General features: G+C 37.5%; 1 protein-coding gene and 6 non-coding genes across 8 annotated transcripts; all 7 read left to right on the top strand.

Moving 5' to 3' along the window:
- Nucleotides 1-4,139: 4,139 nt before the first annotated feature.
- On the top strand, nt 4,140-4,258 carry LOC121859696. The gene has a single exon (XR_006087696.1). It is a non-coding gene; the product is annotated as a 5S ribosomal RNA (ribosomal RNA).
- A 495-nt stretch (nt 4,259-4,753) lies between these two features.
- On the top strand, nt 4,754-4,874 carry LOC121859691. Its single transcript, XR_006087692.1, has one exon. It is a non-coding gene; the product is annotated as a 5S ribosomal RNA (ribosomal RNA).
- Nucleotides 4,875-5,967: 1,093 nt separating this feature from the next.
- On the top strand, nt 5,968-6,086 carry LOC121859695. The gene has a single exon (XR_006087695.1). It is a non-coding gene; the product is annotated as a 5S ribosomal RNA (ribosomal RNA).
- Nucleotides 6,087-6,581: 495 nt separating this feature from the next.
- LOC121859694 lies at nt 6,582-6,700 on the top strand. Its single transcript, XR_006087694.1, has one exon. It is a non-coding gene; the product is annotated as a 5S ribosomal RNA (ribosomal RNA).
- A 495-nt stretch (nt 6,701-7,195) lies between these two features.
- Nucleotides 7,196-7,314, top strand: LOC121859693. Its single transcript, XR_006087693.1, has one exon. It is a non-coding gene; the product is annotated as a 5S ribosomal RNA (ribosomal RNA).
- Nucleotides 7,315-7,808: 494 nt separating this feature from the next.
- LOC121859690 lies at nt 7,809-7,927 on the top strand. The gene has a single exon (XR_006087691.1). It is a non-coding gene; the product is annotated as a 5S ribosomal RNA (ribosomal RNA).
- A 1,527-nt stretch (nt 7,928-9,454) lies between these two features.
- LOC121859687 (40S ribosomal protein S18) lies at nt 9,455-25,100 on the top strand. Of its 2 annotated transcripts, none has more exons than XM_042356617.1 (4): nt 9,455-9,533; nt 20,656-20,841; nt 22,943-23,044; nt 24,907-25,100. In XM_042356617.1, the coding sequence occupies exons 1-4, from the start codon at nt 9,462-9,464 to the stop codon at nt 25,072-25,074; spliced, it is 528 nt and encodes a 175-aa protein (XP_042212551.1). In that variant the 5' UTR covers nt 9,455-9,461; the 3' UTR covers nt 25,075-25,100. The 2 variants fall into 2 exon arrangements, with proteins under 2 accessions (XP_042212551.1, XP_042212552.1); XM_042356618.1 differs by lacking the exon at nt 9,455-9,533 and adding an exon at nt 9,683-9,705.
- Nucleotides 25,101-25,593: the final 493 nt, after the last annotated feature.

Genomic DNA, 25,593 nt, shown 5'->3' with positions numbered 1-25,593 from the left:
CCAGCTATATAGATAATGGCCATACCACGTTGAAACACCGCTTCGTCCGATCAGCGAAGTACAACATTGGGTCTGGTTAGTACTTGATGGGTGACCGCCTGGGGAACACCAGATGCTGTTGGCATTTTACCTCGCTAGTAACTTTACCACCCTTTATCTTAAGCTATGTACCGCGGGTGGATGTAAGTGGTTTGTTTAGTATTGATACAAGTTAGATGAGTTCAGTTTGTTTTATCTAAAATCGAATCAATAAAAGAATGGTCAAAATTTAATGTTCAAATGGCGGATTTTTTTATATCAATACAATAATAAGTAAAGGCCAGTAAAAAACAAAACCAAAAACAATCTCTGCCCTATGACAAACTTTGGTCAATCAATAGAAAGACCTTATCTAATTGCTTCCTTGCACCCCGTTCGGTAAGGAAGAATAGTTGACATTGACTCGTTAATCGATTCTGCACTTTCCTTCTTTAATTAAAGAGGTAGATGTCAGATCATAACGCAACCGCTACATTTCACTACCACAGGACAGGGAAGAAAAAGAACCTGTAGGGCAGTGTTTATATAAATTCGACAAGAACCAGCTTATATAGATGCTAACGGCCATAAATACACGTTGAAAACACCGCTTTCGTCCGATCAGCGAAGTTACAAACATTGGGTCTACATTGATGGTGACCGCCTGGGAAATAACGTGATGCTGTTGGCATTTCTACCTCTCGTAACCCCTCTTTGTTCCACCCTTTATCTTTGCTTATAAAAATTTCACGGTGGATGTGGTTTGTTTAGTATTGATACGTTAGACAGAGTTCATTAGTTTGTTTTTATCTTAAAAATCGAATTATTAAAGAATGGTCCAATTTTAATGTTCAAATGGTATTTTTTATAACAATAATAACAATATATAAAGGCTGGAAGAACAAAACTAAAACACCCCTGCTCCTATGACAAACTTGATTAATTCCAATAGAAAGACCTTATCTAATTAAGCCCACCCCTGTTCGGTAAGGAAGAATTGGTTGACATTGACTTCGTTAATCGATCTCTCCGTACTTTCCCTTCTTTAGTTAAAGAGGTAGATGTCAGACTGCAAACGCAACCGCTATACTTCACTACCACAGGACAGTGGAAGAAAGAACCCCGTAGGGCAGTGCTTTTATATAAATTGGACAAGAACCAGCTATAGATGCCAACGGCCATACCACGTTGAAACACCGCTTCGTCCGACGCTTGTGCTACAACATTGGGTCTGGTTAGTGCACTTCTGGATGGGTGACCGCCTGAAACACCAGATGCTGTTGGCATTTGGCCTCCTGCCAGTAACCCCTTTTGTTCCACCCTTTGCCCGGTTATGTACCACGGGTGATGTGGTATGGTTTGTTTAGTATTGGATACGTTAGATGAGTCTAGCTTGTTTTATCTTAAAAAATCGAATCATTAAAGAATGGTCCAATTTTAATGTTCAAATTGCATTTTTTATACAATAATAACAATATAAGTAGTTGCTGTGAAAACAAAACTAAAACACTTGCTCCTAAGGACAAACTTCTAATACCCAATAGAAAGATCTTATCTAATTAAGCTCTTTAAAATCTCATATCTGGTAAGGAAGAATAGCCACATTGACTTTCGTTAATCGATCTCCTGCACTTTCCTCTTAATTAAAGAGGTAGATGTCAGACCTGCAACGCAAACTGCTACATTCCACTACCACAGGACAGTGGAAGAAAAGAACCCTGTAGGCAGTGCTTTTATATAAATTGACAAGAACCAGCTTGTAAGATGCTAACGGCCATACTACACACGTTGAGTTAATTGCTTCGTCCGATCAGCGAAGTTACAACATTGGGTCTGGTTAGTACTTGACGGGTGACCGCCTGGGAACACCAGATGCTGTTGGCATTTTACCTCTCGCCAGTAACTCTTTTGTTCCACCCTTTATCTTAAGCTATGTACCACGGGTGGATGTGGCATGGTTGTTTAGTATTACTACGTTAGATGAAGTTCAGCCGTTTTTATCTAAAAATCGAACTGTCGCATCGGTCAAATTTTAATGTTCAAATGGCATTTTTTATAAATACAACAATATAAGTAAAGGCTGTGGAAACAAAAACCAAAACACCCCTGCCCTATGACAACCTAATAACCAATAGAAAGACCTTTATCTAATTGCTTCCCTTGCACCCGTTCGGTAAGGGAAGAATAGGTTGACATTGACTGTTAATCGATTCTGCACTTTCCTTCTTTAATTGAAGAGGTGGATGTCAGACTCAACGCAACCGTTAAGATTAATTACTCACAGACAAAGGAAGAAAAGAACCTGTAGGGAGCAGTGTTTATATAAATCTGACAAGAACCAGCTTATATAGATGCTAACGGCCATACCACGTTGAAAACACTGCCGTCCGATCAGCGAAGTTACAACATTGGCCCCGTTAGTACTTGACAAGACCGCCTGGGAACACCAGATACAGTATTTTACCTCGCTAATAACCCCCTTTGTCCAGCACCCTTTATCTAAGCTATGTACCGCGGTGATGGTATGGTTTGTTTAGTATTGGATACGTTAGATGAGTTCATTTGTTTTATCTTAAAATCGAATCATTAAAGAATGGTCAAATTTAATGTCTTAAATGGCATTTTTTTTTATAACAATAACAATATAAGTGAAGCTGAAACAAACCAAAACACCCTGCTCCTCATGACAAACTTCTCATTAATTCCAATAGAAAAGACCCATTCAATTAAGCCTTGCACCTCTGTTCGGTATGAAGAATAGGCTGGACATTGACTGTTAATCGATCTCCCGCACTTCCTTAATTAAAGAGGTGATGTCAGACCCAACGCAACCGCTAAGCATTTACCTACCACAGGACAGTGAAGAAAAGCAACCCCTGTAGGGCAGTAAGAGTATAAATTGACAAGAACCAGCTATAGATGCTAACGGCTATACCACGTTGAAAACACCGCTTCGTCCGATCAGCGAAGTATAAACATTGGGTCTGGTTAGTACTTGATGGGTGGACCGCCTGGGGAAACACTAGATGCTGCTGGCATTTTACCTCTCAAGAATAACTTCTTTGTTCCACCTCTTTATCTGCAGTTTATAAAAATTGCGGGTGGATGGTATGGTTTGTTTAGTATTGATACGTTAGATGAGGTTCAGTTTGTTTTATCTTAAAATCGAATCATTAAAGAATGGCATCAATTAATGTTCAAAATGGCATTTTTTTATATCAATAATAACAATATATAAGTAAGGTCAGGAAATAAAAACCAAAACACCCTGCCCTATGACAAACTTCTAATAATTTCCACAGAGACCTTATCTATCTGCTTCCCTTGCACCCCTGTTCGGTAAGGAAGAATAGTTGACATTGACTTTCGTTAATCGATTCCCACTTTCTTAATTAAAGAGGTAGATGTCAGACTCCACCCAAACTGCTAAGCATTTCACTACCACAGACAGTGAAGAAAAAGAACCCCAGAAGAAGTGCTTTTATATAAATTCGACAAGAACCAGCTTATGATGCCAATATACCACGTTGAGCTCAATTGCTTCGTCCGACTGTAGCTAAAGGCAACATTGGGTCTGGTTAGTACTTGGATGGGTGACCGCCTGGGAACACCAGATGCTGTTGGCATTTTACCTCTCGCTAGTAACCCCCCTTTTGTTCCACCCTTTATCGTAAGCTATGTACCGCGGGTGGATGTGGTATGGTTTGTTTAGTATTGGATACGTTAGATGAGTTCAGTTTGTTTTATCTTAAAATCGAATCATTAAAGAATGGTCAAATTTTAATGTTCAAATGGCATTTTTTTTATAACAATAATAACAATATAAGTAAAGGCTGTGGAAACAAAACTAAAACACCCCTGCTCCTATGACAAACTTCTAATAATTCCAATAGAAAGACCTTATCTAATTAAGCTCCCTTGCACCCCGTTCGGTAAGGAAGAATAGGTTGACATTGACTTTCGTTAATCGATCTCCTGCACTTTCCCTTCTTTTAATTAAAGAGGTAGATGTCAGACTGCAACGCAACCGCTAAGCATTTCACTACCACAGGACAGTGGAAGAAAAAGAACCCTGTAGGGCAGTGCTTTATATAAATTGACAAGAACCAGCTTATATTGATGCCAATGGCCATACCACGTTGAAAACACCGCTTCTCGTCCGATCAGCGAAGTTAAGCAATATCGGGTCTGTTTAGTACTTGGATGGGTGACCGCCTGGGAACACCAGATGCTGTTGGCATTATACCTCTCGCTAGTAACCCCCCTTTTGTTCCACCCTTTATCTTAAGCTATGTACCGCGGGTGGATGTGGTATGGTTTGTTTAGTATTGGATACGTTAGATGAGTTCAGTTTGTTTTATCTTAAAATCGAATCATTAAAGAATGGTCCAATTTTAATGTTCAAATGGCATTTTTTTTATAACAATAATAACATATAAGTAAAGGCTGTGGAAACAAAACTAAAACACCCCTGTTCCTATGACAAACTTCTAATAATTTCAATAGAAAGACCTTATCTAATTAAGCTCCCTTGCACCCCGTTCGGTAAGGAAGAATAGGTTGACATTGACTTTCGTTAATCGATCTCCTGCACTTTCCCTTCTTTTAATTAAAGGTGGTAGATGTCAGACTGCAACGCAACCGCTAAGCATTTCACTACCACAGGACAGTGGATGAAAAAGAACCCTGTAGGGCAGTGCTTTATATAAATTGACAAGAACCAGCTTATATAGATGCCAACGGCCATACCACGTTGAAAACACCGCTTCTCGTCTGATCAGCGAAGTTAAGCAACATTGGGTCTGGTTAGTACTCTGGATGGGTGACCGCTCTGGGAACACCAGATGCTGTTGGCATTTTACCTCGCTAGTAACCCCTTTTGTTCCAATCTTTATCTTAAGCTATGTACCGCGGTGGATGAAGAAGGTTTGTTTAGTATTGATACTGTTAGATGAGTTCGTCGAGCTTTTATCTTAAAATCGAATCATTAAAGAAATGGTCAAATTCTTTAATGTTCAAATGGCATTTTTTTATAACAATAATAACAATATAAGTAGGTTATTGTGGAAACAAAACTAAAAGACCTTTGCTCTCCTCACAAGCTTCTAAAATTTTCACTAGAAAGACCTTATATAATTAAGCTCCCCTGCACCCTCGTTCGGTAAGGATGAGAGGTTGCCCTTGACTTTCGTTTATCGATCTTCTGCGCTTTCCCTTCTTTTAATTAAAGAGGTAGATGTCAGGCTGCAAACAATCATACATTTCAATGATTACAGGACAGTGGAAGAAAAAGAACCCCTGTAGGTGCGCTTATATAAATTGACAAGAATAGCTATATTGATGCTAACGGCTATACCACGTTGAAAAACACACCGCTTCGTCCGATCAGCGAAGGTTGAACATTGGGTCTAAGAATACTTGATGGGTGACCGCCTAAACACTAGATGCTGTTGGCATTTTACCTCTCGCTAGTAACCCCCTTTGTTCCACCCTTTATCTTAAGCTATGTACCGCGGGTGGATGTGGTATGGTTTGTTTAGTATTGGATACGTTAGATGAGTTCAGTTTGTTTTATCTTAAAATTGAATCATTAAAGAATGGTCCAATTTTAATGTTCAAATTGCATTTTTTTTATAACAATAATAACAATATAAGTAAAGGCTGTGGAAACAAAACTAAAACACCCCTGCTCCTATGACAAACTTCTAATAATTCCAATAGAAAGACCTTATCTAATTAAGCTCCCTTGCACCCCGTTCGGTAAGGAAGAATAGGTTGACATTGACTTTCGTTAATCGATCTCCTGCACTTTCCCTTCTTTTAATTAAAGAGGTAGATGTTAGACTGCAACGCAACCGCTAAGCATTTCACTACCACAGGACAGTGGAAGAAAAAGAACCCTGTAGGGCAGTGCTTTATATAAATTGACAAGAACCAGCATATAGAGATGCCAACGGCCATACCACGTTGAAAACACCGCTTCTCGTCCGATCAGCGAAGTTAAGCAACATTGGGTCTGGTTAGTACTTGAATGGGTGACCGCCTGGGAACACCAGATGCTGTTGGCATTTTACCTCTCGCTAGTAACCCCCCTTTTGTTCCACCCTTTATCTTAAGCTATGTACCGCGGGTGGATGTGGTATGGTTTGTTTAGTATTGGATACGTTAGATGAGTTCAGTTTGTTTTATCTTAAAATCGAATCATTAAAGAATGGTCAAATTTTAATGTTCAAATGGCATTTTTTTTATAACAATAATAACAATATAAGTAAAGGCTGTGGAAACAAAACTAAAACACCCCTGCTCCTATGACAAACTTCTAATAATTCCAATAGAAAGACCTAATCTAATTAAGCTCCCTTGCACCCCGTTCGGTAAGGAAGAATAGGTTGACATTGACTTTCGTTTATCGATCTCCTGCACTTTCCCTTCTTTTAATTAAAGAGGTAGATGTCAGACTGCAACGCAACCGCTAAGCATTTCACTACCACAGGACAGTGGAAGAAAAAGAACCCTGTAGGGCAGTGCTTTATATAAATTGACAAGAACCAGCTTATATAGATGCCAACGGCCATACCACGTTGAAAACACCGCTTCTCGTCCGATCAGCGAAGTTAAGCAACATTGGGTCTGGTTAGTACTTGGATGGGTGACCGCCTGGGAACACCAGATGCTGTTGGCATTTTACCTCTCGCTAGTAACCCCCCTTTTGTTCCACCCTTTATCTTAAGCTATGTACCGCGGGTGGATGTGGTATGGTTTGTTTAGTATTGGATACGTTAGATGAGTTCAGTTTGTTTTATCTTAAAATCGAATCATTAAAGAATGGTCAAATTTTAATGTTCAAATGGCATTTTTTTTATAACAATAATAACAATATAAGTAAAGGCTGTGGAAACAAAACTAAAACACCCCTGCTCCTATGACAAACTTCTAATAATTCCAATAGAAAGACCTTATCTAATTAAGCTCCCTTGCACCCCGTTCGGTAAGGAAGAATAGGTTGACATTGACTTTCGTTAATCGATCTCCTGCACTTTCCCTTCTTTTAATTAAAGAGGTAGATGTCAGACTGCAACGCAACCGCTAAGCATTTCACTACCACAGGACAGTGGAAGAAAAAGAACCCTGTAGGGCAGTGCTTTATATAAATTGACAAGAACCAGCTTATATAGATGCCAACGGCCATACCACGTTGAAAACACCGCTTCTCGTCCGATCAGCGAAGTTAAGCAACATTGGGTCTGGTTAGTACTTGGATGGGTGACCGCCTGGGAACACCAGATGCTGTTGGCATTTTACCTCTCGCTAGTAACCCCCCTTTTGTTCCACCCTTTATCTTAAGCTATGTACCGCGGGTGGATGTGGTATGGTTTGTTTAGTATTGGATACGTTAGATGATTTCAGTTTGTTTTATCTTAAAATCGAATAATTAAAAAATGGTCAAATTTTAGTGTTCAAATGGCATTTTTTTATAACAATAATAACAATATAAGTAAAGGCTGTGGAAACAAAACTAAAACACCCCTGCTCCTATGACAAACTTCTAATAATTCCAATAGAAAGTCCTTATCTAATTAAGCTCCCTTGCACCCCGTTCGGTAAGGAAGAATAGGTTGACATTGACTTTCGTTTATCGATGTCCTGCACTTTCCCTTCTTTTAATTAAAGAGGTAGATGTCAGACTGCAACACAACCGCTAAGCATTTCACTACCACAGGACAGTGGAAGAAAAAGAACCCTGTAGGGCAGTGCTTTATATAAATTGACAAGAACCAGCTTATATTGATGCCAACGGCCATACCACGTTGAAAACACCGCTTCTCGTCCGATCAGCGAAGTTAAGCAACATTGGGTCTGGTTAGTACTTGGATGGGTGACCGCCTGGGAACACCAGATGCTGTTGGCATTTTACCTCTCGCTAGTAACCCCCCTTTTGTTCCACCCTTTATCTTAAGCTATGTACCGCGGGTGGATGTGGTATGGTTTGTTTAGTATTGGATACGTTAGATGAGTTCAGTTTGTTTTATCTTAAAATCGAATCATTAAAGAATGGTCAAATTTTAATGTTCAAATTGCATTTTTTTTATAACAATAATAACAATATAAGTAAAGGCTGTGGAAACAAAACTAAAACACCCCTGCTCCTATGACAAACTTCTAATAATTCCAATAGAAAGACCTTATCTAATTAAGCTCCCTTGCACCCCGTTCGGTAAGGAAGAATAGGTTGACATTGACTTTCGTTAATCGATCTCCTGCACTTTCCCTTCTTTTAATTAAAGAGGTAGATGTCAGACTGCAACGCAACCGCTAAGCATTTCACTACCACAGGACAGTGGAAGAAAAAGAACCCTGTAGGGCAGTGCTTTATATAAATTGACAAGAACCAGCATATATATATATATATATATATATATATATATATATATATATATATATATATATATATATATATATATATATATATATAAATATATAAATTTATAAGCCAACGACCTTACCACGTTGAAAGCACCGCTTCTCGTCCTTATTAATGAATTGTATTGTAACTTAGAAATTACAGACCGCCCGACCAGCAAGGAAGTCGACTACTGTAGTATCAAAGTAAAGTAATCTATAACCTGCGAATGTTTGGTAAGATCCTCCTGGAAATAAGAATCTGGCAACTTTGTCGGCTATTCTTGGTTAAATGCCTTATTGTATACCATTTTTTTTAATACTTGCTCTGTCAACTCTTAGACATATAGGAATTTACTTTATGCTCACACGGCCTACTGCATATACATTATACATGTACCGTATAAATGGTATAATAATAATTATAATAATAATTATTATTTTTATTATAATGCTGAACTATATACTTGCATAGTTAATAAATATGCCAATTTTTCTTAATAAATATTGTTATTTTTATATAATTAGGGCCACGCAGAATAACATTCGTCTCACTTCTGACTCAGGAATTGAACCTGCAAAGGAGTGATGAGAGGCAAGCACGTTACCACTCTACCGCTAAGTTGAGACACTAGTTTCGTCTGGATATGAACAGTACTTACCATAAATTTAAATCATGATTTTTTTTTCGTAGTGAGTTTCACGATATTCATAAGACGTCTGCAAAGAGCAGAAGTTGATAAAGTACCACGAACAGTACAGAACACTATATTTTTTAAAGCATAGGACTAAAATATGCATGATGTAGCCTAAAACTCCATAAAATCTGGTTGAATTATTGAGTAAGATGAATAAGTTATTCAGCAATTATGTTCATGTTACTTTTTAATCAAAAGTTATTTGCAAATTTCCTCCTCTGATATTTATTATATTACAGCAATGTAGTTTAGTTTTACATGAGTACTATTTTATTATTAAGAATTATTCCAGTAAAATTTTTAAATGTTTTTAATTGTCAGTAAGATAGGTAGTTATATTCCAACATGAAAATTTACTTCAACTTCATCAACGATATCAACAGTTCCTCGGACCCTTCCCCACAGACCGCCGATATGGTACGTGTGTGTGTGCTCGTTCTGTTTGAAAATATCGCTATTTATCCTCGCATCTGTTGTATATAAGATGGTAGATGCTAATGTGCTTAAAATATTTAGATGTGAGCTATCGTGTTTGTTGATAATATGGACCAAACTCGAAAAATTACGGTGATAATTGGTGGTAAATATGGTATGTGCGTTTTGGTCTACTGTGTTTACATGTTTCCAATGCACAAGTCTGGGTGAAATTTTAAGTGTGATACATATAGTTTATAGTAACCCTTTATTTTCAGTGGTGTTTTATTTTTTCCCCCGGATTTTCACCATATTGTTCGCTTTAGTGCACAATGTGGGTTTTCCGGTGGAGTAAGAAAGAAACCACGGTAAATATTCGTACATTGGCTGTCCTCATGTTTTGGTACGAGAATAGATTTATTTGGTGTGTGTTTTTTACGTGTTGTATTCAAATCTGACTTTGATTTCTGTAAAATTTCCTTTGTTGCAACTAAACAAAATCGAAGGCAGATTAATTCAGGGCAGGAGGGTCCGACTAATTACTCAAATGTACCCAAATGTAGCCGAAATGAAGTCAAATAATGGTCCTACATGAGTAAATCGGGCTGTGAATCACTTCTCGATTATTATTTGGTGTCATAGTCACAAAAAATTGGAAAACTTAATTTAATCTGAGTTAATAGATCGAGTGCATGTACCTAACCTAACACAACTCAGATTATATTAAGTTTACCAATTTTTTGTGACTATGACACCAAATAATAATCGAGAAGTGATTCACAGCCCGATTTATGCTTGTAGGACCATCATTTGACTTCATTGCGACTACATTTGGGTTCATTTGGGTAATTACTCGCTCCCTCGGTACAAGCACGCGATCTATTAACTCAGATTAAATTAAGTTTTCCAATTTTTTTTTACTTTGTGACACCAAATACTAGTCGAAAAGTGGTTGGCAGTCCGATTTATTCATGTAGAACCATTATTTGATTTCATTGCGGCTACATTTGGGTAATTAGTCGGACCGGGGCAGGATGCAAATGCACTACAGGAGGATTTAAGTAAGCTGCAGGAGTGGTCAGAGAAATGGCAAATGAAATTCAACACCAGCAATTGCAGCATACTTAATATTGGAAGAACAAATACCTCGAGAGGTCGACTTGTGAAAGAGAATTAGGGGTACTTGTAGGCCCGGACCTACGGCCTAGAAAACAGTGCGTTAATGTTCGAAATAAGGCAAACAGAGTATTAGGTTTTATATCTAGAAGTGTAAGTGACATAAGCAAGTTTGCGGGTGACACCAAAATAGGGCGGCAAATTAATTCAGGGCAGGATGCAAATGCATACTTAATATTGGAAGAACAAATACTTATAATGTATATAGCCTTAACAACATCAACCTAGAGAAGTCGACTTGTGAAAGAGACCTAGGGGTACTTGTAAGCCCGGACCTACGGCCTAGAAAACAGTGCGTTAATGTTCGAAATAAGGCAAACAGAGTATTGGGTTTTATATTTAGAAGTGTAAGTAACAAAAGTGCAGAGATCTTATTGCAACTATATCTTGCGCTAGTCAGGCCACACCTCAATTATGAGGTTCAGTGCTGGTGCCCCTATTATAGAATGGATATAAATTCACTAGAGTCGGTGCAGCGAAGAATGACAAAAATGATTCCGGGACTTAGAAACCTTCCATATCAGGATAGGCTAAAGAAACTTAACTTGCATTCCCTAGAAAGACGAAGAGTGTGGGGAGATATGATAGAAGTATTTAAGTGGGTGAAAGGAATCAATAAAGGGGATATTGATAAAGTTCTTATAATATCCGAGCGGGATAGGACTCGGAGCAACGGATTCAAGTTGGATAAGTTTGGGTTTAGGAGGGAGATAGGAAGAAACTGGTTCACAAATAGGGTGGTGGACGAGTGGAACAAGCTTAGCAACTTTGTAGTAAGTGCGGGAACCCTGGAAAGTTTCAAAAGGAGGCAAGATAGATTCATGGATGATAGAGTGGTAGTAACTCTCTACAGGAGCTGCCATGCACAGGCCAACCGGCCTATTGCTGACTCCTTATTTTCTTATGTTCTTATGTAAGTAATAAGTGTGCAGAGGTCTTATTGCAACTATATCTTGCGTTAGTCAGGCCGCACCTCGATTATGCGGTTCAGTTCTGGTGCCCTTATTATAGAATGAATATCAATTCACTGGAGTCGGTGCAGCGAAGAATGACGAAAATGATTCGGGGACTTAGAAGCCTTCCATATCAAGATAGGTTAAAGAAACTAAACTTTCATTCCCTAGAAAGACAAAGAGTGTGGGGAGATATGATAGAAGTTTTTAAGTAGGTGAAAGGAATCAATAAAGGGGATATAGATAAAGTTCTTATAATATCCGAGCAGGATAGGACTCGTAGCAACGGATTTAAGTTGGATAAGTTTAGGTTTAGGAGGGAGATTGGAAGGAACTGGCTCACAAATAGGGTGGTGGACGAGTGGAACAAGCTTAGCAACTTTGTAGTAAGTGCAGGAACGCTGGAAAGTTTTAAAAGGATGCTAGATAGATTCATGGATGATAGAGAGTGGTAGTTACTCTCGACAGGAGCTGCCATGCACAGGCTAACCGGCCTATTGCAGACTCCTTATTTTTTTGTTTTTATGAAGTTCCAATGGTTTTTGCTGTGTTATGAACGAATTTGACCTTCATATCTGGCGCAATTCAAGAGTCTGAGATTAGTTCCCCTCCCATCTCAGAATCTATAGAGATTTGCTATAAAAATCAGGGTAAAAAGTGTTGAAAACACATCAAAAACCATTGGGAAAACAAAATTAATTGGTAAATGTGGTGGGGTTAGGGTCATCTCGTACCTAAGACAACTCGTACCCAACTCCGAGATCAGTCGTACCCATGATTACTTGCACCCAATTCAAGAGATAATCCATACCTATGAGTATATAAACCATGCATATTCGCATTATCTATGATTACAAAAAAAAAGATTATGTAAATCTTGAAAGTGCAGTGAAATTGGGATATAAAATGCAGGCTTTAAAATGGTTGCATCTCATTACATAAGTATGTTATTCCGTCACACAAACATTGCACTGCAAGTACATATTTCACACTGGTTTAGAATAACTTTATTGCAATTTACAGTTTTCAGGCTAATAGATTTGGCAGTTTCACTTTATAAACTGGGTGATGTAAACGTTTAAAATGGTCATAAGTCAACAAAATATAGACAGGCATAAAAACATTGATTTTCCAGCTCCAGCTTTTTGTAAACAAATCAATTAGTATACAGTATATAATTCGGGGCTCCGCTCTGGTACTTCTTCCGGTATTACTCACAGATGATCTTCTGGAAGAGGCTCACGCCTGTGACTCCAGCTCAATAGCCTCTTCTCTACTCAGACGGTGGCTGCGTGTGGCGGATATTTGTGCCCTATAATTATATACTTGTTCTTGATTTTTCCAGTATTTATCTAATTTTGCTTCAAACTTTTCCACCGTCTCCACATTCACTATCCACTCAGGTAACCCATTCCAGTTGTTGACAACCCTACTCTGGAGCGAATGTCTTCTGAGATTTAGCCTCGCTCTTGTTTTGTAGATCTTCTGTGTGTTCCCCCGGGTAGTGTCAGCCTCCCTTATCTGGAACATTCCTGCTGTACATGCCTGGTCATATATGCCACACACTATCTTGTATGTTTCCACTTGGTCCCCATGAGATCTTTGTACGCCAGTGTCGGTAACTGTAATTTCCTTAGTCTTTCCTCATAAGATATATCCTTGATCTGTAGTACTAATTTGGTAGCCCTCCTCTGTACATTCTCTACTGCTTCAATATCCTTAATGAGATATGGGCACCAAATTTGATTAGCATACTCAAGGTGTGGCCCAACCAGAGCAGTGTACAGAGCCTTGAATATAGGTGCATCCAGATGAACAAAAGTTCTTCTAATAATGCCCACAATTTTATTAGCCTTGTTGATTTTCTCAGCTAGATGGTCAGAGAACATCAGCTTATCAGCGATGACTACCCCTATATCCTTCTCTACAGTGGTCTTCTTGATCGTGATGTACATATGATATCCATGGTCAGCAACTTTTGTTCTTCCTATCCTCATGTATTTACTTGTTCTACGGAGTGGCTGACATCGTAACATTGTCAGGTAGTAATACGGATATAAAAGAAAGAAGAGTGAGAATATTGGCCAACACATATACAATTAGTTATGTTATTGTATGTTAATGATACTCTGGATAGATTTGTTTAAAAAGTCACGACCACACGGAAACAAGACCAGTATGAGTAACTTAACGACTTGATTGTCACCCTATATATATATATATATATATATATATATATATATATATATATATATATATATATATATATATATATATATATATATATATATATATATATATATATATATATATATATATATATATATATATATATATATATATATATATATATATATATATATATATATATATATATATATATATATATATATATATATGTGTGTGTGTGTATATATATATATATATATATATATATATATATATATATATATATATATATATATATATATATATATATATATATATATATGCAAGTAAATCACTGTAGGTGCGTATATATATGCTGAGTAACCAAGGAAAGAAGAAAACCCAGACATCTTCAGGGTGACTACTAGTCTGTACTCACCCCCGAAGCTAAACCGCAGAACTTGTGCCTTAACATATATATATATATATATATATATATATATATATATATATATATATATATATATATATATATATATATATATATATATATATATATATATATATATTTATATATATATATACACACACACACACACACACACGGTTTATATATGGTTTATATATATATACTCACTCCTGAAGATGTGAATTACACGGTAGAAGGGATCTTTATGCTTGGGTTGGGGTACATCTGTCTAGGGCTGGTGTGGCAACCCTGGCTGGCTCTCGAGAGAGGGCAGTTCAAATGATGTCGAAGTCTTTAAACTGCTAGGGGAACACATGAGCACGGGGATGGGGGAAACTGCAGTGGGAGCGAGTAAACAAAGTAAAAGGTTACAGAGAAATAGTGCTAGGAATAACAAACTAAATTAGGCAGGGAGTTAAAGACTAAACGCGTCAAAGAGAGGACACAGATCACGACTAACTTAAATATCTACTACACAAACAGTAGGAGTATGAGAAACAAAATGGATGAAATCAGGTAGAGTAGCATTCACCGAAACCTGGATAAACTTACTCAGGTGAGTTACTTGCCGATAATCTGAAGTGCGAAATAAATAAGGAAATAAAAACTGAACTGAATACTACAGACAATTTGGATAGTATTAACCGATGGTAGGGAGTAATGTATAGACCTCCTAATCTTGATAGAGTTAATGAGCAACTTATTTGGGATGAAATGCACAGGGCTTCCAAACATAGCAAAGTCTTTATAGTAGGTGACTTTAACTTTAGTCAAATAGATTGGATTGACTTTACGGGTAACTCAGAATCTGAGAATTTTTTTGAAACAATCCAGGACTGTTTCCTAAGTCGGCATATAACCGAACCCACCCGGGGTAATAAGATACTCGATTTAGTTATGTCAAATTGAGAAAACCTCATTAGTAATGTTGAGGTAGGGAACGAACTTGCTAACAGCGATCACAAAGAAATAAGATTCAATTAGAATTTAAGGGCAGTTGCAAGGAAAATTCCATTTAAGTCCCAGATGTCAGAAGGGCAAACTTTGATAGTTTGAAAAGGCAGCTGAGAGAAGGAGTATCACGTTTGGGGGTGATTTACATGACTTCACACAATGTACCCACAGAGGGTGACCTCACTTTTCCTGGAGACCTGACAACGATAACCTCACAAAATATGACGGTTGAGGATGACCTGTTCACGAGATCTGAGGTTGACGAGTTCCACAACAATTTAAATAATGAGTTACTTAATGCACAAAGGCAGAACATACCAAACAGAAAACTCAGATCAAACAACAAAGACCCTAAATGGATAAATAATTATTAAAATAATATTATTGGACAAAGGAAGGCTATAGGTAGAATAAATCGTGGTGAAGTTTACCTCCGAGATTATTATAAGGTATAGGCCAGTAGGGTTAAGACCGAGATAAGAAAAGGGGAATAATGAACTGAAGGTAGCAAGGGAGGCAAAGTCAACCCCCAAAGGATTCTTTCAAATGTATCAAACTAAAACATGAGAAAAGATTGGACCAATACAGTCAGATATCGGCAAGCTAACTAATAATAATGGAGAAATGAGCAATAATCTGAATAAATATTTTTCAACAGTTTTCACCACCGAAAATTTAAACATGATACCCGAGGCACCGACTATATACAGCTGCTCCTCGACTTATGACGGGGTTGGGACCCAAATCCAGGTCGTAAGTCGAAAATGCTTAAATAATACATAGAAAATCTAAAATGGGTGTCTCTTTTCCTTCCCATCACCACAAAACTCTCACTTTCAAGTGTGCCAGCCACTTTAAAGTGAATTACAAACAAAAATTTTGTCACTATTTCCCTGTAACCTTTCACTTTGTTTTCCCGCTCCCACTGCAGTCTCCTCCACCCCCGTGCTCACATGTTCCCCTAGCAGTTTAAAGACTTCGACATCTTTTGAACTGCTCGACATCTTTTAAACATCACCAAGGACAGCTCTTCAAATTGTGGGATGAATTCAGCAGTGAACGAAGATTGCTAAAAATTTGCTACGAGCCGTTTCACATCACGTGACTGTTTATCAGTACTGTTTATACTTTTATGCTACTTTTTATCATTGTACTTTTGTGATTTTATCATTCATGCAAAAATAAATTTGTGAAATGTGTTTGTTAACCTAAGTTGTCCGAGATGGTCTGAGTTGGGCTGTATTCGGCAGAAGCATTGTTAGAGGGCCTCACCAACCTAACCAGGTGTTATTATAGTTTGAGATCTGGCAAACCTTAGGAACTTAACCCACACCAGAAAAGGGGGTCTGGTGCCACCCCTCCCTGGTTCTGTGGCTAAGTTAGGTTGGATATCTACAAGGATGACTAAAATGTTAATTTTACCCCTAACCAAAGAAACCTACCTAACCTTGCCCAATTTCCTAGCCGTGAGGCTCAACCCTCCGGACCCCCCGGCATATTAAACAGATACGGTGTAATTTTATGTTTTTTTGTGGATGTGAGAGCAGTCGTCCTGTCCGTGCGGCTCATAAACATACACTGGCATCGATCGGAGATCATGGGTTGTATACCGCTGCATCATGCCGAGAAAGACAAAGAAGTGCGCGCTGAGTCGTCTAATTATGTGCCAAACAATACAATTTAAAAAAAAAATATATATATATCATCAGAACTCTGATGAAAATACAATTATATAAACAAGAAAACAAATAATGCATCTGTGGTGAAAGTTGTCTATATTACCCTGGGTGTGTACTGCCACATTGTTCAATGTTCTGGGTGTGTACTTTTACTTATATATTCTTCACCACTGATCGACTTGTTAGCCGCTTTGACAATCAGTCACGTCTGTTACGCACTGTTGGCAAGTGTACTGAGCATGCACTGGCTCCTGAATGTATCTGAACCTGCTCCAGTGTTGGTCAAGTCTGGTCTTGAAACAGCTCACACTCGGTGCCGTCACAACACTGGCAGATTGTTCCAAGAGTTCACAACTCTCACTCCGAAAAAGTTAACCCTCACAGTTTTCTGACTTGTGGCTTCTTCAACCTTGAGCTGTGACCCGTTGTGAGGCAAGCGTCCGCCAGCTCCAGGTAAGGACACTCAACTGAGTAGTGCCCTTTGAGATGTTTATACACCTCAATTAGGTCCCCCCTTGCCCGTCTGTAGTATAAGCGGAGCAATTGCAGGCATTCTAATCTCTCAGGGTAGCTTAGGTGCTGGCACCAGCCTGGTGGCCCTCCTTTGGACATTTACAGTCAACTGACAGTCCCTAACATATCTTGGGGACCAGGGGGAAGCACCTCACTCTTGAAGATCGTTATGAAGGACGTAATGTTCTGGATGTGTACTGCCATGTATGAACATGCATAATAAAATGTTAAATGTCGCTTATACATAATTTAGCTCCCGAAGTGCAATTGAAGAGAAGTGTCTTAGATTTGTCAAAATTACTGATTGCAACTAAAAAATTCCCAAGATTTGTTTAGTGGCAACAAATGAAATAGTGCAATACTAAAACTTTGAGGTACTGTATTGTTTTAGTTTGTCATCTGGGGAATTTTAATAATTTAACTACTGGTTAATATTTAGAAGTTGCCAAAGCCTACTTACCTATTGAGTCTTATATAAAAAGAGAAAGGGAACTAAGAATAATTTATTCTATTGTATAGTGTTTCTATCGGATTTTTTTTATATATAACCGATTTAATTACCCTCAATATTAGTTGTTCAACGTTGGCTTTAATATTATTTTTACTGTTTTCTCTTCTCAAACCCTATTCTATGCCATGTACTACTGAACCCTATTCTACACAATGTGCTATGGTTTGATATGCACTGATTACATTTGGAACATTTTGTTTCATCCACAGGAATACTTTTAAAAACTTAAGAAATACTGCTACATTATAAGCTTATGATTAATCGGTAATAAATTAACCAACTTAGCTTAGGTTAGGTTTTTCATTTTATAATAAATCATATGAAACGAACCAATGAAGCATCCTCAAAGAGTTCTTGTGAATGAAATGCCTTGTATGTAAACAATAGAACTATCTCAATGTGACCTTGCACTGTATTCAGAGTAGAACAAAGTGTAAAAATGTGCACTCTGTCTCCCGTTAGAATATTATCAAACCTCTGTTGTAAACTAGTAGTGTGGCCTGTGGTAATGGAACACTTTCTATTGAAAATGTTTGGATAATAATTGGCAGTTCTTGTGCACCTACAGTAAGCCATCTAATCCAGACATTGAAAACAAGTTCTTACCTTACCTTGAGAAAACAAACTAAGTGCTGGAATTGCAATTTTTTTGTTTTTAAGTTTATCTAATAAATTATAATGTACATCTGCCATCAGTTATGTGCTAGGAAGTGTTGTCATAAAAACACTTTTCAGCAACTAAACACTTCCTATTGCAAGTGTTCATATTGAAGGGTTGCTGGAAGCATTCATATGGCAATAACACTTCAAGCACAAATATAGTAGATTGATGTACATAAATTATTCATAGACAGAAAAATAATAATACAAAATATGGAATGGAAGCTGCATTTCCTCCACTTGATTGAGGTTTCCTCGAGGTAAGAAAAATTGCCTTGAATATATTAGCTGAAAATAGGTTGTTGTGGTGCACAAGAACACTTGAGTGCAGAGTATGGTTGTCATAATATAGTTAAGTTGAGTGTAACCCTTTAGCCAAATATCTTAGGGCCATAACTTAAGTCCCTCACCTGGGTGGTAAAGATATTAGCTATACAGGTATAGGCACTTTTGATTTAACCCTTGTGTACAAGTTTCCCTCTGAGCTGATTAATATTGTCTGGAACTAGTTAAATAAATATTAAAAGTGGCATCTCAGTGAAGGGGTTAACTTTTTCAGAAATATTTTAATGAATGAAATGCAGCTCTGGTTGGGAGGAATGAAAGACTGTTTGCTTGAAGGACTATGGCCTCTGCACCTTTGGCAAATTGATAGTTCATTATGGAGCTGTTTGGTTTTAGCAGTGAGGACACCCGAGTTCTACTAAAATTTAATGTGTACTGTACAGAATATTGCTTGGTGGTTTGTTCTTTCTAAACTCAGATTTGTCCATTCACTGTACTTCATCTGGAGCAGAGGCCTTGGTCTAGTTGCAGCAGCTTTAAAAGTTTCAAACTTTGTTACCTTCCTCCCCCACTGGACTTGTATTCTGTGCATTATAACATCTGTATGTTTTAAGAAAAAACTGAGAACAAATGCATCTTCTAGATGAGTGTGCCACTTTTAATATACTGTATACAGTATTATTTGGCTCATGCCATACGATTTTATACAGCAGAGACCACCCTGTACACAAGGGGTTAGTAAACTACAAAAAGTATCTCTACTAATCCCCTCACATGGGATACACAAGGGGTTAATGAAAATTGGGGGAGGGGGGATACGGAAAATAAGAGTCTACATATGTTTGGTGCTTCAGCAAATCGACAAAAACTCACCGGACCATAATTGATTTTAAAAGAATGAATTATATACAGTATTACCCTGCTTTACGTGTTTTTTTATTTTTTTTTACGCGTTTCCACGTTTACGCGGTACCCTGCCAGACCCGGAATGCTCATTTTACGCGGTGCATGTACCCTTTTACGCGGAGAGCGGGCAGGGTGGGCACAAGGTCGCCCAGTCATCAAAACATTACCGAGTTCTTCACCCGCCACCCACCACAGCCGGCCCAATTCAGTGATAGTGAGGATATGGACTTATATGGACTTTGAGGGATTTGACAAAGAGGCCCTGCTAGCCTCTGTGATGGATAGTGATACAGGTGAGGGCCAATAATCTGCCTTCTGCCTCGGAACCAACCCCCCATCCCCGTGTGCCCAGCCATCTTTTCTACTAATGTAAGTGTTAAAAAACCTAATATTATTGATATTTCTCTTAATTATTAATTGTGTGTGCATACCATCATAAAATTAAGAAGTTATTTTTACTACAACGTAGGTATTGTGTCTGAAAAAGTGAAGTTTGGGGGTCGGACCTCTCTAATCCCATATGTTATGTTGTTCACTTTACACGTTTCTCGCTTTACGCGGGCCTCCGTGGGTTCAATTGACCTCGTAAAGCGAGGGTTCACTGTATGTGGCAAGTAGGCTGTTGCATAATTTTAGCAAGGGTAAGTGCAAATCAGTGAGTGGTATATACAGAAAATTATATATCTAGGCTTGAGAAGTTAGACAAAGGAATTTCTTATTTTCTGATTCTATATCTGCAGTATGCAGTATAACACTTTACCCAATAAATGCTATTTCCAAATGAATTCCTGCATATTGTAGGAATGCTCTGTTGTAAGTTTTATAAATGTTTACGCAAGATTTATTTCTCATGATACATAAATGCTTTCAGTCGTTGGTGGTGCCAGAAAAGTTTCAGCATATCCTGCGTTTGATGAACACCAACATTGATGGCCGGCGAAAGGTTATGTTTGCCATGACAGCCATCAAGGGTGTTGGTCGTCGTTATTCCAACATTGTCTTGAAAAAGGCTGACATTGATCAGTCAAAGCGCGCTGGAGAGATGACAGAAGAGGAGGTATGTGTACTTTAGTTGGTAATAGTTAGCATGCCTTAGTACCATGTAAGGATAAGGTGATAATTAATTGTACTGAGTAATAAACATTCTGATGTGGTATTGTGTAAGACCTAGCCCACCAACTTTGCAAGTGATTTATGGTACTGTATACAGTTCTGGTTTCACTACCAAGGGCATAATTTTAATAAGAATCTTGAAATCCTTGGGGAATAGAAACATCGCTTGCAAGTTTCTTAGTGACATTATTGTAATTGGTGTACCATATACCCTTCTACAAAGGCACTCTCACATTTTGTTGTGCTGGGTGTAACAGCTGAAGGAAGACAAAAATAGAATCTTTCCACCTGGATCAATTTTGTTGATTCAGACTAAAGCTTTCTGACAATCATTTTAACTGTAAAACAATTTTAAGTCACACCACTGGAATATACACAAACTATTGACTCATTATTTAGATGTATGGGTGTGATTCATGAAATGTCTTTTTCATTGACCAGGTTTAGTGGGAATATTATTTACAGTACGGTAATGTGGTTAAGTATTTACTAGAGGGTACAGTTGCCATTCAAATCATGGCATTAAGTTATGGAAGCTGATTATTATAAATTGGCCTTACCCAGTATTTTGTATCTTGTAAATTTCATTAGTATTAGAGTGGAAAAATTATAGGATAGACTTTGTAATAGAGGACTGATATGGTATGAAAGATGAAGGAGGTGAATGTTCTGGGAGCAGCAGTACCGGGGGGAATTTTACCATTATTCAGCAGAAGCAAGAGCATAAGCAAATGGTAGGACTCCAGGAATTGAGGAAAGGTTATACAAAATTATAAGTTAAGAGATGGGGTTGAATGATTTGAAAATGCTGTACAGGTTTTGAAATTATATTATGTCAATGGAATTGAAGCACGAGCCTGAGAAGCTGTTTAAAGAGTGCTATCCTAACAACATTAGTGTGTGTATAAGAAAATGGGAATGGACAAGAAGTGGGAATGGTGGGATGAGGGTCTGGCAGTGCTAATTAAGATTTGAAGATGGCATGCGAGTGACACTTGCAAGTAAGGAGTGATGAAAGAGGAAAATTTAAAAATGTAAATATGAAATAATGGAAAAGAAAAACACCCGGCAAGTGAAATGTAGATATAAATGTCGAAAGGTTTTGAAGAGGAAAAACAAAGTCTTTTTGTATTGGATGAAACAAGCAAAGCTAACTAGTCTGCGATGTGAAAAAATATTCTGGTTGCTAAGGGTTCCCCTTAACTGAATAAAAGCATTTGGCACTAGCCAGAATAAAATCCTTAGTCTCATTCATAGGGTTAATCGAGATAGGCTTTACCCTCTGGTTGCTTAGGGTTCCCTTCAACTGAAAAAATCATTTGGTGTTTGAATAAAATCCTTAAAGTTGTTCATCTCACGGGGTTATGAGGTTAGTGAGGCTCCAGGAGTGGATTGAATTGGGGGGATATGTTAAGGGTGGGAGGTGGAGAAGTTATAGAATGGATAATAGGAATGTATGGTCTAGTTTTTATATGTGACAGGAAAAGGTACCAAAAATTTTGTTTTTCCCATGTAAAAATAATTGCATGGTAAGTCATTATTAAAAAGGTATTGAGCATATTATTGTAAGAGCTGTAGTGGTATTGCATTCAGAAATATAGGTGAAATATCTTGTGAAGGGAAATTTATTGAAGGACCAATTTTGAAAAAGCATATGCAAAAAGGGAGAGGAGTTATCTGCTCTTAGCAGATGATGGCTAATTCAAAAGATAAAGGCACAAATGTAAGTATAGAAGGAACATAGGTTGAAGTAAATGTTGGCATCGTGTGATTGAATGCTGAGCATGGCATTGAAAGGTTTATATGGAGGCCACAGCAGTTAGAGAGACTGAGTGAAGGAGTATCTGATTTTATTCTTATTACCAACCACCCTGTAACTTTATGGGAAAAGGTTTTTAAGATCTGCAAGGATTAAAAATAATGTGCTTAAGTTGTGGTGGACTTTATTAGGGCTCAAAAACAGTAGAATTTTAGCTGATTTTAATATTTTTGTGGTTTCCTTGTTTGTGTGAAAGTCCTTGGATTAATTAATTTTGTCCTTTCAGGTTGAAAAGATTGTAACAATCATGGGCAACCCTCGCCAATACAAGATTCCTGACTGGTTCCTTAACAGACAAAAGGATATCAAAGATGGCAAATACAGTCAGGTAAATATTTTAGTTTATAAATTTTCAAAACCATTTGATATTAGTAAAGATTTTTTATAGTGCGGTATCTACAGAAACTTTTTGTTCTTCCAGAAAACTGGAAGATTATATTTTATATTTTTGATCATGCTCAAGCTTTATTGTAATTCAGTAGCTCAGCATGTTGTCCTTGTTCCTGGGTCATCTTATGTAATACCTAGATTTGGAAAATATGCCAGAGAAATTGGAAATGATCTTGCACTCTGCTTGTTCTGTCAAGCAAGGGTTTCAAATCTCTCCGACACTCAAAATTTGTCTTAGTATTTATAAGTGCTTTAGTATGGAATAAATAAAGAGAACTGTTGACAGTTCAATGTACAGCAGAAGTCCAAAAATCCGGACTGCTTGGGGATTGGGTAGGTCCGGATTTTCGGATTTTCCGGATTCTCAGGCAGTACTTTTAAAACTAAAATTTAAGGAGGAATAAAGATGAGATGAACAGGTACATTTTGATAGTTTATTCATTAGCAAATAAAGCATGCTTCATTTATCAAAACGAGCAGTTTTAAAGAAACAAAGTCAACACTAGACAAAAATGTAAACAAACTGTCTAATACCATGACGAGTCTTGAAATTCCTAAGCCATCCATCACTAAATGCACACTCTGATTCGATGTTCATTTGCTCCTTAAAAGACTTTGCTTTGGCAATAAGCATCGGCCCAGAAATTGCCATACCTTTTGATCGTTTTAACAAAACCATTCGTGCAACACTTTATCAAGATTTTCTAATTTGGGCCAATGTAAACTTTTTCTTTCAGCAATTTTAATGTAAGGCTCAGAAGAAGCTGTGAATTCTAGAATTTTATTCTTTGCCTTTTTTATATCATAAATTGTAGCCTTTCCAATGTCATATATTTCCATTAGAACAGCATTGCTCACACCACGTTCTAGTTTCTTAATTATTTCAAGTTTGTCACTCAATTTCAATGTGTTCTTCTTTCTCTTCACACATTAAAGTTTATCTACTTTAGGGGCCATTATTATGGGCCTGTACTCTGTACATGGAAAGAGTAGGACTCAAAATTACATACGTTGTCACAGTTTGATTGCTTGTTTTAAAGTGGCGATCATGTGGTCGTTTGTTGTCGCTGTGCAGCTGTGGCATTCACTCATGCACACATACACACAAAAGATTTATAGTGCCTCAAATTTTACATTTCAGTTCAAGCTAATTACAAACTAACAAAATTAGCTACCTGTAATTTACAATTACTTATATTATTAGAATTATGTAAATTAATTTTTTAAAGCAACTCCATTCATTCACGTAACCCACAAAAGACCGCTAAATTTAAAAAGTTTGAGTTTTCAAAAAGTCCGGACTCTCGGGTGGTCCGGATTCCTGGCATCCGGATTTTTGGACTTTTACTGTATGCCTTTAATATTCCATATCAACTTGCTGACTCCATATTTAACTTACTGGGCAGAGTATTTGTACTTTTCCAGAAGGGCTTTTATCATATTTACAGTATCTCAGTTACCACTTTTATCATGTTTGGAATATAGTTGTACATGTTCTTTGGGATTTGGTAAGTTTCTTCCTTTCCATACTTACTTAGTGGTAGCTAATGTCTATTTCATTTACTTAATAGCCAGATTATCCAGAATTTATTTGAAAATGTTATTTAACCCAAATTTAATACATTTTGTTACTTTCTGTACAATGCTGAGATATTGAGGTCAGCAGTCATTTGGATTTGTAAAGTATTACAGTATGGGATAGTTTCTTGTTAACTTTGTTATTGGTGAGTTTTATATGTTAAGCTCATATACAGGTTGATTTAAGATGTGCAATATTGTGAATATAAATTTTATTTCCAGGTGATGTCCAATAATCTTGAGACCAAGCTGCGTGAAGATCTTGAGCGCATGAAGAAGATTCGTGCTCACCGAGGTCTGCGTCACTACTGGGGTCTGCGTGTGCGAGGTCAGCACACCAAGACCACAGGCCGTCGTGGTCGCACTGTTGGTGTATCCAAGAAGAAGTAAAAATATTAATAAACATGTTTCATCAATAATGTTGTGTTTATCCTTTTTCTGAGTTTAAACAAAATATAGCAGAACTTTATCGTGTAATAATTATTTAATGTGCTGTAATGAGCTTCTTGTGCACTTTTCTCGTTGTATTCCATCATCTTCTCTGCTGATATAAGTGTATGAAATAGCTCAAACCAATTCAGTAGTGACATCCCAGTTAGCCGGAACAATTGGTGCAGAGCATTTCCAGGAGTGAGTAATTTCTGGGTAACGACAACTCTCTCAAAGCCGGAAAAAATTCCTCATCCCCAGATTTTTCCGGGTTACGGAAAAATTTTCTTGGAAGTTCCATAAATTGCCCAGTACATCATCTCTCGAACCCGGAAAAAAATATCCCTCGTCCCCGGAATTTTCAAAATTTCCAGAAATGCGCCTGATTTTTATCTCTCAAACCCAGAAAAAAAAAATCCCCTGAATTTTTCGGGTATCGGGAAATTTTTCTCTGAATTTTCCAGAAAATGTTCCCCTCGG

This window comes from Homarus americanus, unplaced genomic scaffold (genome assembly GCF_018991925.1).
Source record: "Homarus americanus isolate GMGI-L3 unplaced genomic scaffold, GMGI_Hamer_2.0 scaffold21, whole genome shotgun sequence".
NCBI lineage: Eukaryota > Metazoa > Arthropoda > Malacostraca > Decapoda > Nephropidae > Homarus > Homarus americanus.
Note: the sequence above shows the minus strand (reverse complement) of the source record. Positions and strands in the feature narration are given on the sequence as shown.